The sequence below is a fragment of the Lissotriton helveticus genome, chromosome 1_1 (assembly GCF_964261635.1).
Source record: "Lissotriton helveticus chromosome 1_1, aLisHel1.1, whole genome shotgun sequence".
Lineage (NCBI taxonomy): Eukaryota > Metazoa > Chordata > Amphibia > Caudata > Salamandridae > Lissotriton > Lissotriton helveticus.
The window spans coordinates 1,593,589,287-1,593,603,944 of record NC_136057.1 but is presented as its reverse complement, the minus strand read 5'-3'; the positions used below and the strand labels follow the sequence as shown (position 1 = coordinate 1,593,603,944).

Here is a 14,658-nt window from a genome sequence, read left to right as displayed (position 1 = left end):
CTGCGCAGGTCCTTGAAGAGGATGCTCTGGAGGCAGACCTCTTGTTAGCCGACTGCCTGCGCCGCGACTGGGGACTCGTAGATGCAGAAGATTGGCTGACTACTGAGGCAGAGGACACTGTCCTGGCCCTCGAACGCCTCCTCGACGTCGACTTTCTTCCACGACGTAGACTTCCTCTCCTTTCTGCTTCTCGACGTCGGTCGTCCAGACGTCGATTCACTCTTCGACGTTGACTATCTTCTCCTCGACGTGGACGTCTCTCAACGTCGAGTTGACCTCGACGGCAAGCGCCGGTGCCTCCTGGACTCATCCAGACGTCGATGTGTTGACGCCGGTGAATTCCTCGAGGTCAACCTCGTCAGAGGTCTCAACGTCCTTCCCCTCGACGTCGAACGTAGACGACGCTTCGACCCAGAGCCCTGGGTCGACAGGGAACAGATCGTGTTCATTCCTCTCGACGCCGAAGCCATCGACGTCGACCGGGACCGGTGCCTTTTCTGGGCCTTTTCCTGACTGGGGAGCCCCCCAGAGGCCGAAGCACAGGCAGAGGACGATGACGGAGTCCCTCCATGCCCAGACACACCTGGTTCTTGAAGTCTCCTCTGCTCCAGGCCTTAGAGACAGATCTTCTCTCTGTCACGCAGGGTCCTCCTGGAGAGATTGACAAATCTCACAGGCTTCAGGGACATGGGAGGAAGGGAGATAGAGTATGCATACTCTGTGGGGGTCAGATTTAGCCTTCTTCCTGACACACTCAGGGCACTTGTCGAATAAAGCTAGCATATTCGACAGAAAGAGTGGGCAAAACTGGCTAAAAACACAGCACAAGGAAGAGGAAGACCCCAGGCGATAAGTGAAACACTCAAAACACTTGAAAAGTACCCAAAAAATTGAAGATGTACCCAAAAAGGGAGAGCTCAATGCTCATGGGTCCTGCTAGCAGGAGCCGGAAAAAAGAACTGAAAGTAAAATGACTTTGGCTGTGCATCCTGGGATACTGAGGGTCTCTGGAGAGTTACTTAAAGGCACGGTATCCCTTTTCCAGACACATAATGGCAGCCAATGGGGGCTTGTCTGTCCAACCCTTCATCTCTATCATTTCGAGGATTTTGGTGAAGGGGAGTTTTCTCTATGAGGGAAACTTGGTAAAATGTGTAAAATCTGACATTGTTGGCTATCCTTTTCACTGTTTAGATGAAGTGGTGGCCATTGTAGCCTTATAAGTGTTAGCCTGCATTATTTGTCTTGATTTTCTCTTAAGTGTCTATGCAGGACTGCAAAGAAGACTGCTTAAGAGATTATTTTTGATTGCTCCGGGGTCCACGCACATGGGCGGGACTATTCACTAGATTATGACTATACACAGATCCCCTACTACAGAAGGGATTCTTCAGATGGCGGGTGGGAAAGAGTTCCAGATTCTGGGTGCTGCCCTGGTGAATGCCCTATTATAGGTTCTTTTTTCCTGAGAAGAGGTGGGTTGGAGTACGAGGTTGCTGGCGGACTGGGAGTTTCTGCTTCCTCCAGATACCACTAGTTTTGTGCCAGATAAGCAGGGGAGTTTGAGTAAAGAGCCTTGTGTGTGATGCTTGCCAGGTTCAGCTGAATTCTTGCGTCTCTAGGGAGCCAGTTCAGTGCTTTCAGATGCGGAGAGATGTGGTCGAATTTCTTGGTGCCGGTGAGTAGTTTGGTGGCTGCATTGAGGCAAGCTTTTAAGGGTGCTAGGGAGATCTTGGGTAGACCAGTGAGGGTGGAGCAACCATAATCCAGTCTGGAGATGACTAGAGCTTAAACTGCCATTTTTAGGTCTGGAGCCTCAATGAAAGGTTTCAATTTCCAAAGGTAGCTCAAGTGGAATCTAGCTGCTTTAGCCATTGAGTTGATGTTGTCCCGCATGTTCATGTTACAGTCTAGGATTATGCCCAGGGATTTGGCAGAGTCCACAATGGTCAGCGGGCAGTTTAGGGCTGTAATGACCTTGATCCACAACTGAATCTCGGGGTTGGCTTTGGGGGGGGGGGATTAGGAGAAATTCAGGTTTTTTTTTGCGTTGAGTTTTAGTTGGTTATTGGACAGTCATTTTCAGGGTCATGTTCAGGGAGAGGATCTCCTCAAGCGAAGAGATCTTGATCTATATTTGGGTATCGTCCACTTACATGTGGTATGAGATGTTGGCGGTACGAAGAACTTCAGTGAGAGGCTCAAGGTAAAGATTAAATAGGGTGGGGGACAGGGTTGATCCTTGGGGACTCCAACCGTGAATGGGGTGGGAGCAGATAGGTTGCAGTTGATGAGGAATCTCTGGGAACGATTATGGAGGAAGGACCTGAATCATTCTAAGACCGCACCGTCCAGACCCATCCTGAGATTAAGGCGTTCGAGAAGTTTATCGTGATTGACCGTGTCGAATGCGGAAGAGAGATCTAGGAGGGTTAAAAGGCAGGTCTTGCCTTGGTCTAGAGCTTGAAGGGCATCATCCACAATGTGGAGAATTGTGGTTTCAGTGCTGTGCCCCGGTCTGAACCCAGATTGGCAGTCACCAAGCAGGTGGAAGTTATTGATGTGCTGACTTACTTGTTGCTGTACACATTTCTCAAGTACTTTGGCTAGTAGTGGATATTGGAGATGGGTCTGAAATTGACAGGGGAGGATGGATCCAGGGATGTTTTTTTTAGAATAGGGAGGACTTAGCCGGCTTTCAAGGAGTCCTGGATCGATCCCTGTTGTACAGAGGCGTTTATTATTGCAGTCCAGCAAGGAACAATGGATTGAGAGACAGCAGTGAGGCATTTGGAAGGAAGCGGGTCGTTAAAGTGATTGTTAGGTTTTAGGGTGGAGAGTATTTTGGAGAGTAGTCTTCGTCATAATATTCGAAGTTGGACCAGCGGGTTTGGTTTTTAGGAGCGACCAGAGGGGTGGAGCGGGGAAAGGGGCGGGTCCGGAAGGGGATATGAGTAGGAGGCGATACGGAGTTCAATTTCTAAAGCTGTGGATTTATCAGCTAAGAAATAGGAGAATTCCTATGACGATATTAGAGATATAGGGGATTATTTCGGTGTTTTTGCCAGTTTGTTGGATTGGTGTTTGACCAGTTCAAAGAGTTTACGGGGTCTATTATTGGCGTTGCTCAGTTCAGATCTGAAGTAATCTTCAGTATACAGAGGAATTACAAACAGGCCCTACAAGGGGGGTCTATCAAACAACGGTAATCTTTTTTTAATATCTTAAATATGCCCTTTTGACACTGCAAATTCAGCCATAGGACTTCCAATTCATTCATTATGATGCTTGTGCCTAGTTAAAAAAACGTAATCAGCAGAACGTACGTTTTGCCTAGCCACTACCAGAAGGGCCTTTTGCCCAAACAATTGGCTTGTAAAATTGGTGCAACCCAAATGTATCTAGCATTAGTCCTAGAGTTGTGCAAAACTTACATGTACAGATCGTGCTCGGTTAACCCAGCCTGGACCTGCTCAGGGGTTGGAGCTTTCCCTGTGACGCCACTCCATTTGGACTCACTGTAAGAGATTATAGAAAGGTTAGGGAGCCTTAATGCCAGTCTGTTGCAGATTTGTACTCTAACAGAAATGAACATAAAAAGAAAGGAATATGAAAAACAAGTACAGATCAAACAGAAAGAACTGCCTACCAACCTCTGAAACCAGTCCCTGAAGCGCTCTTCGGTCCCTGGAAGGTTGGCGTGTGGATTCAAGACATAATAGGTGCTGTCAGGATTCACTCCTTTTGTGAAGGCAGACTGAGGACAATACTGGAAATATAACAAAAATATTACATGGGCAAAAATGACCAGTGGCAAATTTTAAATGGTGTGGCAGACTATTTAAAGCGGATTGTTCACCATTGATTAGTTAGCATGCATGGAAACATGGCCCAAAGAACTACAATGTAACGTTAACTTAGAGTACCAATGGTGCACTCCTTTGTCGCCAGAACACAACTATTTTGAACCTGGCTAGTTTCCTTTAAAATTTGGATCTTATAATAAAATTAGTTCCATGTTGAGCCTTGCCCAACATTTGGCGATTAACTAAATTAAATACTGCTTTTACTGATTGGCAGTATAAATCCAAGTAACCTTCTTTAGGATTCCCTAACAAGCCTAAGACAACCTGCATGTGCTAATACTAGTATCGCACTGGCACTCATTTCAGTTATAACTGGTTTTCTAACCTCAGTCTCCGCATCATTGAATTAATCATCTGCATTGCTTAAGTGTCAACGCAAATCCTGTCACTGCTAAAAACACCTATAGAACACTGTTCCCGGAATTACCTTCAACAATTCTAAATTTTGCATAAACCATCATGATTGCATGTTGCCATGTGTAGAACATTTGCAATTTTCGAAAACTTCGGTAAAATCATCATTTAGTACAGCAGAATCCAACAATTTACCACATACACACATTTCTCGTGAAAAACAGATCTAATTCTTTCACCATTAGCTGGAAACACAAATTAAGTACTGTCATCACTTGCAGCAATGTACCCATGCAACACAGTAGTTTGAAGAATCTGGCTGACTACTCACAATTGGCACTGAAGTAAATGAAGGACAGAGGTAAAAAGAGGTGGTTAGCTCTAAGGCACCAACAGTTTTCAGATGAACAGGAAAAAGAACACTCAAATACCACACCTTCGAGCTCATTAAACAGTGGACACTTTTTCAGAAACAGCAGCACGTCAACCTTTGCTGGAAATGAGCAATTCAGCAATAGATGCTGACACCTATATAGGCTGGCTAGTCACCCAGTATGATTGTATGCACTGGCTTTATGCATACAACATTACGCAGCACAAGCCACAAGGTTGATAACTCATTATAGGTAGCTGGCTTTTTATGGAGTGAACCAAAATGAGGTACACTATGTAGAAAGTCCAGACTACCCTTATTGGCTTACAGGGCTTTTTAAAAAAGGTGGCAGGGGCTTTGAAGACCTTGGCCTTGAAATTCAAAATCACTAGCCATCCTGTTGGAGGAAGTGTGTACACTTTCCTCTGCAGCACCCAATGTTTCTGGCCTCAGAGTGAGGAAAAGGTTATAGAAAATGAACATATGTGCAGACTTTTTTTTTTAATCCACCTGACTTTGTACAACGTTGTCTGCGGAATTTTCCATGTACATCCTGACATTGTACATTCTTCTTTTTCTCCATGCCCTTGGAAAAGTAAAGAGTGGTTGTGAGAATAATTACACTTTGTTAATCATTTGTGCTTCTGAGATGGAAAGCCACCCTTTTATCCATTCAATTTGCAATTAGTGATGGTTTGTGATTACTTATCTTGAAAATGTAGGGGCCGATTCACAGAACTAATCTGAGATAAAATCCTTAACTTACTACTTTTGGTATTCACAGAAGGTATTTAGTAGTAGTAAAGTTAGGACTCCTAACCAGTCCCAGTTGAGGGTAGTACTACAAGGAAGATGATGCCAAAATATGAGAGACCGGTGTGAATTTGTGGAACAGACTAGAACATTGATATACTAAGGAAAACAAGGATTTGAGATGACCGCTGAACGATTCATTTGATCTGGAAAAAATTCAATATTTGCAGCAATGTTTGTTTGAGAAAAAGGTCAGACAAGCAATGTGGGACAGTTTTAATAAATGGGAAAGACATGCTACAATGTTAGTAATTAAAGAACAAAAAGAGAAAGAACAAGAACAGAAAAAGGGAGTGCTGCAGAAAGCCAAAGCATATGATCAATTAAAACAAACTGAAAGTATTGAAGGTATGGACAGGGATTTTAGAATGACCACTAACAAGACATATGTAACACCAGAAACATGTGGACAAGGATGAGCTATTAGAGAGACTATTAGAGAATCGCACACCATATGTCCCAGAGGTTCCCATACCTGCCGTACAAGCACAAAATGTACCACTAGAGATGGGTCATCAGGGAAATGCATCTCTGGTACCCATTCCAAATGTACCAATTCTTCCTGCCCCATTACCAGATAGCAACTGTCCGTCCCACCCAGACCGATACTTAATCCGTCTGCTGTTCAACAGCAGTCACAAGCAGGACAAGAGATACCTGTATCAAATGTGGGGACTACCCCTCAGGTACATTTTTTACCAAGGCTAGTGACTTCACAAAACCCTCTTGCATTCCAATCTGCTGGAAATACGCTTGTAGGTACCCCACCCTGTGAATCACAAGCACTTTTGTGATTTGAGAGTTAAGAGTGGGAATAGGAAGGTCGGACCTAATACTAGATATGGATTACAGAGAGCTGATCCAGAAGAGTTAAAAATGATAGCTCATAGATGGATGGATGACCAATAATGCCACCATGAATACTGTTATGTCAACTGTACATAGTTTTGAGGTTTTTCAGCAAAACATACTCATTCAATATATGACTAAAAGGATAGAGGACTGGTGGACATGGTGAAATAAAAATACCCCACATGAGGTGTTACAATTGTGGCATGATGCACAAGGTCACATGATCCCTTCCCCAGATGTCCCACCAGCTGTTGAAAATGGTTTGCATTGGGGTGTTAAGGTTAGTAGAAAATATCAAAAAATTAATGGGGAATATCCCATGAGGGAAATACACCCCCTTCTAGCAGCCCCTGCTGCTGCTGGTGTTTCTGTTCAGAATCACATTCCTCAATTAGTTCATACTGCATGGAGTAGGTATGAATTAATGGCAATAAAAAAAGATTTGCCAGACTTTAGGAAAAACCCAAAGTGGATTTATGAAGCATTAGTCAGCTACTAAGTTATGTGTAATGACATTCAAGTACTTGGATCTATATTGTTGATGCCTTACTCCCCAGAGAAATATGGAATGGAATACGTAGACATGATATAGCGCACTTTGGGCATGCTTGGGTACATTTTGAAAATCTTGACACAGAAGACAGACCAGATCAACTTCTATTTGATTTACCTGATCTTATTATTGCTAAATTGCTATGTATTATACCAAGGGAAGATGTAAATTGGGATAAAATAACAGCTTGTAAACAAAAACCTACAGAAGAAGTCTCAGACAATTTCACTAGGATGGAGGAAATATTCAGGGCTCATAGTGGTCAGGATTTGGCAACTGTCACGGTGAAAAGAATGTTTGCTGACAAATTTGTGAATAATTTGATGAAAGAATTGGGAGAGTGGATTACAGTATCCGAGAGCACCTGGCCAACTTCAGAACCTGCAGATCTTTTGGTAATGGCTACATATGAGAAGTACCAGGAAATAAATAAAGAAAAGAATAAGAAACTGAAAGAATTAAAAACAAAGGTTTTGCTACAGCAAGCATTCCCAGACAGGGGGAAGACAAAGGGCTATGGGAAATGTGAGGGGAGATGGACGTGGAAGAGGGGCCAGCAGAGCCTCATCAGCTCCTGCGCAGCAACACAGATCAGGATTAGTCCAAAATCAGTGTACCTATTGCTTTCAAGAGGGTCATTGGAAGGATAAATGCCCTAGCCTACAGGGCCAAGCAATTGTGGCAAGAGGAAGAGGTAGTTCAGTGCCAAGGGGTACAGGGAGAGGTGGCACAAATAGGCAAGATTTCACCCAGTCAGAATGACAACAGACGTCAGAATGATTTTGATAGTCAACAAGTTAACAGAAGTTTTTATACTGAAGATTTTACGGACATTAATTACAATACCTCTGAGTTTTGACAAAAGGACAGCAACGGAAATGGTGGACATAGGGTCATGATTCCGGTCAATCAAGCAGGTCCATATGTCACCATGGATATAGAAGGGGAAGTATGCGACTTCCTTGTTGATACAGGAGCCACTCGCACCTCTGTGGCTCTTGACCAATTTCAAGGGGCACCCCTCTCCGGCAGAATGAATACATCAGTGGGATTCTCTGGTATCCCCATCCAGAGCCCAGTCTCCAAAACTAGATGTTACTATAGGTCCCTTCACCACTCTGTCCCATGTGTGCTCACAAAAAATTGTGCTGAGAACTTATTAGGCCTGGACCTATTGGAAAGACTGAATGCTAACATTTACTGTTCTCCTGATGGTGTCTTTATCTCAATGGCTTCTGATAATTTTAACAAATGTCTTACAATTAAAGATTTTACTCACCTACCACCTGAATTACAGGCAATTGATAAAACAGTCTGGACATCAGGAGATAATGTTGGTAAAATGGACATAGATCCCATAGTATCACTATAAAAAAAGGGGTTCCCTCACCCCGCATTCCTCAATACAAGATATCTCAGGAGGGAGAGGAAGGTCTCAAAGAGGTTCTCTTATTTAATACATAAGGGGATAATAAAAGAAACAGAAGGCAGCCCACGTAATAGTCCTATACTTCCTGATGTTTAAAAAACCCCAGAGGTAATCCCTGATAAATATAAATTACTGATTGGCCTTCGAGCTATTAATACAATTGCAGTAACCCCAATAGCCTGTTCCTGACATGAATTTTATTTTTACCACGACTCAGTCTTCAGACAAATTTTTTACTGTGCTTGATTTATAAAAAATATTTTTTTAGTGTGCTCATTGCTAAAGGAAGTCAATACCTTTTTACATTTTTATTCCAAGGGCGTTCCCTCCAATTTATGCACGCTCCTCAAGGGTATACAGAAAGCCGTGTATATATAGTCAAGCTTTGGAAAAAACAATTAGATCTTTTTACCCCCCAAAAGGCTCTGTATTACTCCAATATATTGATGATCTATTAATTGCCTCAGATACAGAGGAAGGTTGCAAGGAGACAACAGTTAATTTGTTACATCATTTAGCACTCTTAGGACAAAGTGTCCTTACCTAAAATTCAATATTGTCAACAGGAGGTTGCCTATTTAGGTAACCTCCTGTCAAAGGGGGGGGAAGAAGATTGCACCACAAAATTGATTTGATACAGAAAATTAAACATCCCCAGACCCAATCTGATGTTCGCACCTTTATAGGTATGACTTCCTTTTGCAGGCAGTGGATACCTAATGTCTCTAATTGCAAAACCTTTGATTCCTCTAACATCTAAGAATATTAGTAACCCACTCCCTTGGACCGACGAGTGAGAGCATGCTTTTCAACAACTAAAAAACGCTTTATGCAATGCACCTGCTTTGGGTAACCCGGATTATTCTAAGGAATTTTGTTTGTCAATGAGAAAGATGGCTGTGGTCTGTTTTAACACAATCCCATGGGGGAGGGGAGGAGGAGTACACCTTGTGCTTATTTTTCCTCCACATTGGATCCAGCAGCTAAGGCTTTGCCTAATTGTTTGCGCTCAGTAGCAGCTCCTGCTGTTGCAGTCAGACAATCTGAAATATACGTTCTAGGTCACAATTTGACAGTTTGGTACCGCACGCTGTGGATGTGCTACTAAACAAAACTCAGACCCAGCACCTGACCAGTGCACGTTTCACAGGGTACGAGTTAACACTTTTTACACCAAATATCATTCTGAAATTTTGCAATGTTTTGAACACAGCCACAATGCTACCCCTCCCCAGTGATTCAGGGGAAGAGCACTATGATTGTATGTTCATGACTGAAAAAGAGACAAAGGGACGGGCAGACCTAACAGATACTCCCATATCTGACCCACAGGGATAGTGGTTTGTGGATGGTTCATGTTTCAAATTACCGGATGGTACACAAACTGCTGCAAATGCCATCACCACTTTGAAAACAGTGGTAGAGTAATGTAAAATTCCACAAATGTCAGCACAAGCAGAAGTAATTGCCCTTACAGGGGCATGTGAATTGAGTAAAGATCTGATTGTAAATATTTATACTGACTGTCAGTACGCCTTTGGTGTTGCCCATTCATTTGGCGATTAAGGAAAGAAAGAGGCTTTTTGGCCTCACATGGTACTAACCCACAACATGGGGAATTAATAGTAAAGTTATTGGATGCTCGGATATTACCAAAAAAGTTGGCATTGTTAAAGGCAGTGCCCATAAAAAGGTTATTGATGAGGCAGGTCAGGGAAATGCTTTTGCAGATGAAACAGCCAAGGAAATAGCCAGATCTGAATATAGTTTAATGTATGTTACAGGACCAGCTAGAGGGGTCCCTGAAGTACCAATGTTTAACAATACCTTAGAATGTGTTAGAGAGATACAACAGGAAGCTACCATGGAAGAGAAAGAGGCGTGGCATATGTATGGTAGATTAGATGATACCGGATGTTGGATAGATCTGTCAGAAAAACAAAGATGGACGCCTCCTAATTGTTATGTTAACGCTATTGTTACTATGGCATATAGCCCGGCTCACATTAGTGCCAAAGGAATAGTGGCAACATTAGAACAAGTATAGTTCAATAAACTAATTCTCAGGGTGGCAGCGTCCATTGTCAAAAGATGCATGATATGCTCTATTTATAATCCAGGAAATTGCACCCTAGTCCAGACAGGCCATTTTGCACCTCCAGATTTCCCCTTTGAAATCTTGCAAATGGATTTCATAGAAATGGCAAAAGTGGGCAAACTTAAGTATGTCTTAGTGGGGGTTTTGACCTTTAGTAGGTGGGTGGAGGCTTACCCTCTATGAGATAAAACAGCCCTAAGTACTGCAAAAGTACTCCTGAAGGAGTACTTCAAGATTTGGTTTGCTAAGAGTTCTCTGGAACAACAATGGGTCACACTTCATTGGCCAAGTGATGAACCTGTTATGCAAAGGCTTTTCAGATAAGGCAAAGGTTTCATGATGCGCACCATCCACAGGCTGCAGGCCTAGTGGAAAGATACAATGGTATCTTTAAAGGAAAACTGAGAAAGATGTGCTGAAACAAAACTAAAATGGCCTGATGCTTTGGCCATAGCTTTGTTTTCAATGTGTGTTAGACCTGGCACCATTGGCGTAGGTCTCCCTTCCATGTTTTGCTGTTGCCTCATGTGTTTTTCTGGTGTTAGATGCTTTGGGCACTGTATCACTGCTATTCAGTGCCACAGTGCAAGTGCTCCCTACTGCAAATTGATGTATTGATTAGTGGTTCCCTGATAGGATATTTGGTTTACTTATCAGACCCTAGTACAGTGCACTAAGTGTGCCCAGGGCATGTAAATCCAAATGCTGCTAGTGGGCTTGCAGCACTGATTGTGCCACCCACAGAAGCAGCCTTGTAAAATGTGTCTAAGGTCTGCCATTGCAGAGCCTGCGTGCAGACTGGTACTGTCATTCTGACTGGGCAAGTGCACCCACCTGCCAGTCCCTAAACCTTCCCTTTTCTTCATATTAGTCACCCCTATGGTAGGCCCAAGGGCAGCGTGCATTGTAAGTATAAGGTAGGACAAGCCCTGATGTGTGTGGCATGTCCAAATAGTGAATTACAGCCATTTAGTTTTTCACTATTGCAAGGCTACCTGTTCCCGATAGGATAGAATGGGCTGCATGATTGTTACATGTTTATAATCCTAGCAGACTCAGGGAACATGGTAGAAGAACAAGTTACTTACCTTCGGTAACGCTTTTTCTGGTAGATACAATATCTGCCTGTGGATTCCTCACCTTGTGAATATCCCCTTGCGTCAGCAACATTCGGAAATTCTTTTTGTAGCCTCGCGCCGACGTGGACTCGGATGTCATAGAGACACGACATCGCTCGCGACTCCGCTGACGTCACCGACGCCTATAACAGGCCCACGCCGGCGTGATGACATCAGTTCCGCCCTTTTTTCCGTGCCATCGAGGCACGCGGACGGACCAATGACAGTAGAAAGGTATACAGTATACACAGTACACAATAGTAAGGGCAAAACACACAGTGTAAAGCAAATGCAGGAAAGCAATAGAAACGTTTCCATGACAGCAAAATATATATACATTACATTACAGTAACTCTGGTATAGAAGAGTGGACAACGGGGAGGCGGGAGGGTCAGTGAGGAATCCACAGGCAGATATTGTATCTACCAGAAAAAGCGTTACCGAAGGTAAGTAACTTGTTCTTCTGATAGATACATCTGCCGTGTGGATTCCTCACCTTGTGAATAGAGTCCCACAGCAGTCCCCACTCCCGGAGGAGGGTGTCCACTCCTCTAAACCAGGAAACCCTGAAGGACAGAACGCGCAAAGTGGCCGTCCCTCCTCACTTCGGAATCCAAGCAGTAATGCTTCGCGAAAGTGTGGAGGGAAGACCAAGTTGCCGCTCTACATATATCCTCAACAGGCACACCTCTAGCCAATGCTGAGGTCGAAGATTTAGCTCTAGTTGAATGAGCCCTTATACCCTCTGGAGGTTCCTTACCGGCCAAAGAGTAGCAGATCTTAATGCAGAGGACGATCCATCTCGACAAGGTTCTTTTATGGACCGCTCTTCCTTTCTTGCAGCCAGCAAGCCCAATGAAGAGCTGTTCATCCAAACGAAAGTCTTTAGACCTGTCCAAGTAAAAAGACACCGCCCTTTTGGGGTCCAGACGGTGTAGTTTCTCTTCCTCCTTAGAAGGGTGAGGGGTAGGATAGAAGGTAGGTAGGGTAATGGACTGTCCTAAATGGAAAGGAGTTACCACCTTAGGCAGAAAATCAGCCCTGGTCCTAAGAACCATTCGATCAGCATGAATGGTCAAGAAAGGGGGCTTGAAACTAAGAGCTTGAAGCTCACTTACCCTCCTTGCCGAGGTTATTGCAACAAGGAAGACTGTTTTAAGAGTAAGAAGTCTCATGGGACATTTGTGAAGAGGCTCAAAGGGAGCACCCATCAGAAAAGTCAAGACAAGATTTAAGTCCCACTGAGGCACAATGAAAGGAGAAGGAGGGAACTTATTTGTGAGGCCCTTCAAAAATCTTAAAACCACAGGAGACTTAAAAAGAGATGGCTGGTCAGGCAAGCAGAGAAATGCCGACAGCGCAGAAAGATAGCCCTTCACTGTGGCAACAGCAAGCCCCTGTTGCGCCAGAGAAAGGGCAAACTGGAGAACATCAGACAAATGGGCTCTCAAAGGGTCAATAGACTTTTCCCCACACCACATGACAAATTTTGACCATCTATAAGAATAAATGGACTTCGTGGAGTCACGCCTGGCTGACAAGATGACATCCACAACGTCAGGCGGGAGGGAAAAGGAATTCAGGTTGCCCCGTTCAATCTCCAGGCATGAAGGTGTAATGTCTGGAGGTGGGGGTGTAGAACCTGCCCCTCCATCTGAGAGAGGAGGTCTGCCCTGAGAGGGAGACGGAGCGGCGGGTGAGAGGAGAGGTGGAGAAGATCTGTATACCACACCCTTCTTGGCCAGTCCGGGGCGACCAATATGACTTGGGCCCGGTCTTGGCGGATCTTCCTCAGAACCCGAGGAATCAAAGGTATGGGAGGAAACGCGTAAAGGAGTTGATTTCTCCAACTCAACTGAAACGCATCCCCCAAGGCTCCTTGCATCGGAAACTGGAGACTGCAGAACGACAGGCAGTGAGCATTCTCGCGAGTGGCGAACAGGTCCACCCGAGGAGTCCCCCACATCCGAAAGATGTCGTGAACTACCTCTGGGTGAAGCCTCCACTCGTGGTCGGCAGAGAACTGCCGACTGAGACTGTCTGCACGAACGTTCAGAACCCCGGCCAGATGATTTGCCATCAGACACATCTGATGGTCCTGAACCCAGGACCAGAGACGCAGAGCCTCTCTGCAGAGACACTGCGACCGCACTCCTCCCTGTTTGTTGATATACCACATCGCGGTCGTGTTGTCCGTCAGGACTTGAACCGAACGACCGCGAAGGGAAGGGAGGAAGGCCTTGAGCGCCAAACGTATCGCCCGCAATTCTAGAAGGTTGATGTGAAGCAACCTTTCCTCTGGAGACCAAAGACCCTTGATCTCCAGATCCCCCAGATGAGCACCCCACCCTAGAGTGGATGCATCAGTTATCACTGTGGCCACCGGAGGAGGCAGCTGAAAAGGCTTCCCCTGAGACAGGTTGCCTTCCACGCCCCACCAAGACAGATCCGCCGCAGCTTCTCTGGAGATCTTCACTGACTCCCTGAGATCTCCGTTGTGCTGATACCACTGCCTGCAGAGGCACCACTGGAGCGCCCTCATGTGCCAGCGTGCATGGTTGACCAACAGAATGCATGAAGCCATTAGACCGAGCAGGCGAAGGACCTTCAGGACTGGAACAACCGCTCCATTGTAAAATAAAGGAATCATTTCCTGTATGTCGTGAATCCTTTGAAGGGGAGGGAATGCACGACATACAGTTGTGTCCAGTACAGCACCTATGAACAGGTTGCGCTGGGAGGGCACCAGGTGAGACTTGGGTACATTTATCGAAAAACCCAACCTGTACAACAACTGGGTTGTCTCCTGCAGATGATGGAGCACTCTCTCTGACGACTGTGCCTTGATCAGCCAGTCGTCCAAATAAGGGAATACAGGAATCCCTGATCTTCTGAGACGCGCCGCCAACACTGCCATCACCTTGGTGAAGACTGAAGGTGCTGTAGTAAGACCAAACGGAAGGACCGCAAACTGATAGTGCTGCGATCCCACCGTAAAACGGAGATACTTCTTGTGCGACTTCAGGATTGGGATATGAAAATACGCATCCTGCAAGTCGAGCGACACCATCCAGTCTTCTTCCAGCAGAGCCTGAAGAACCTGAGCAAGGGTGAGCATCTTGAATTTCTCCTGCTTTAGATAAAAATTCAAGATCCTGAGATCCAGGATTGGACGAAGCCTGCCATCCTTCTTGGGTAACAG

At 44.8% G+C, this 14,658-nt stretch overlaps 1 protein-coding gene across 2 annotated transcripts in view; it reads right to left on the bottom strand.

Annotated features, from left to right (window-relative positions):
- The window catches only part of ESPL1 (extra spindle pole bodies like 1, separase), a 588,475-nt gene that overhangs the window by 50,922 nt on the left and 522,895 nt on the right, over positions 1 to 14,658 (bottom strand). For both annotated transcript variants that reach the window (XM_078687592.1, XM_078687600.1), the window contains 2 exons: positions 3,654 to 3,769; positions 3,435 to 3,518 (listed from right to left, as the gene is read on the bottom strand). In XM_078687592.1, coding sequence (XP_078543718.1) covers positions 3,435 to 3,518; positions 3,654 to 3,769 — 200 coding nt within the window. The remainder of the gene's footprint in view (positions 1 to 3,434; positions 3,519 to 3,653; positions 3,770 to 14,658) is intronic.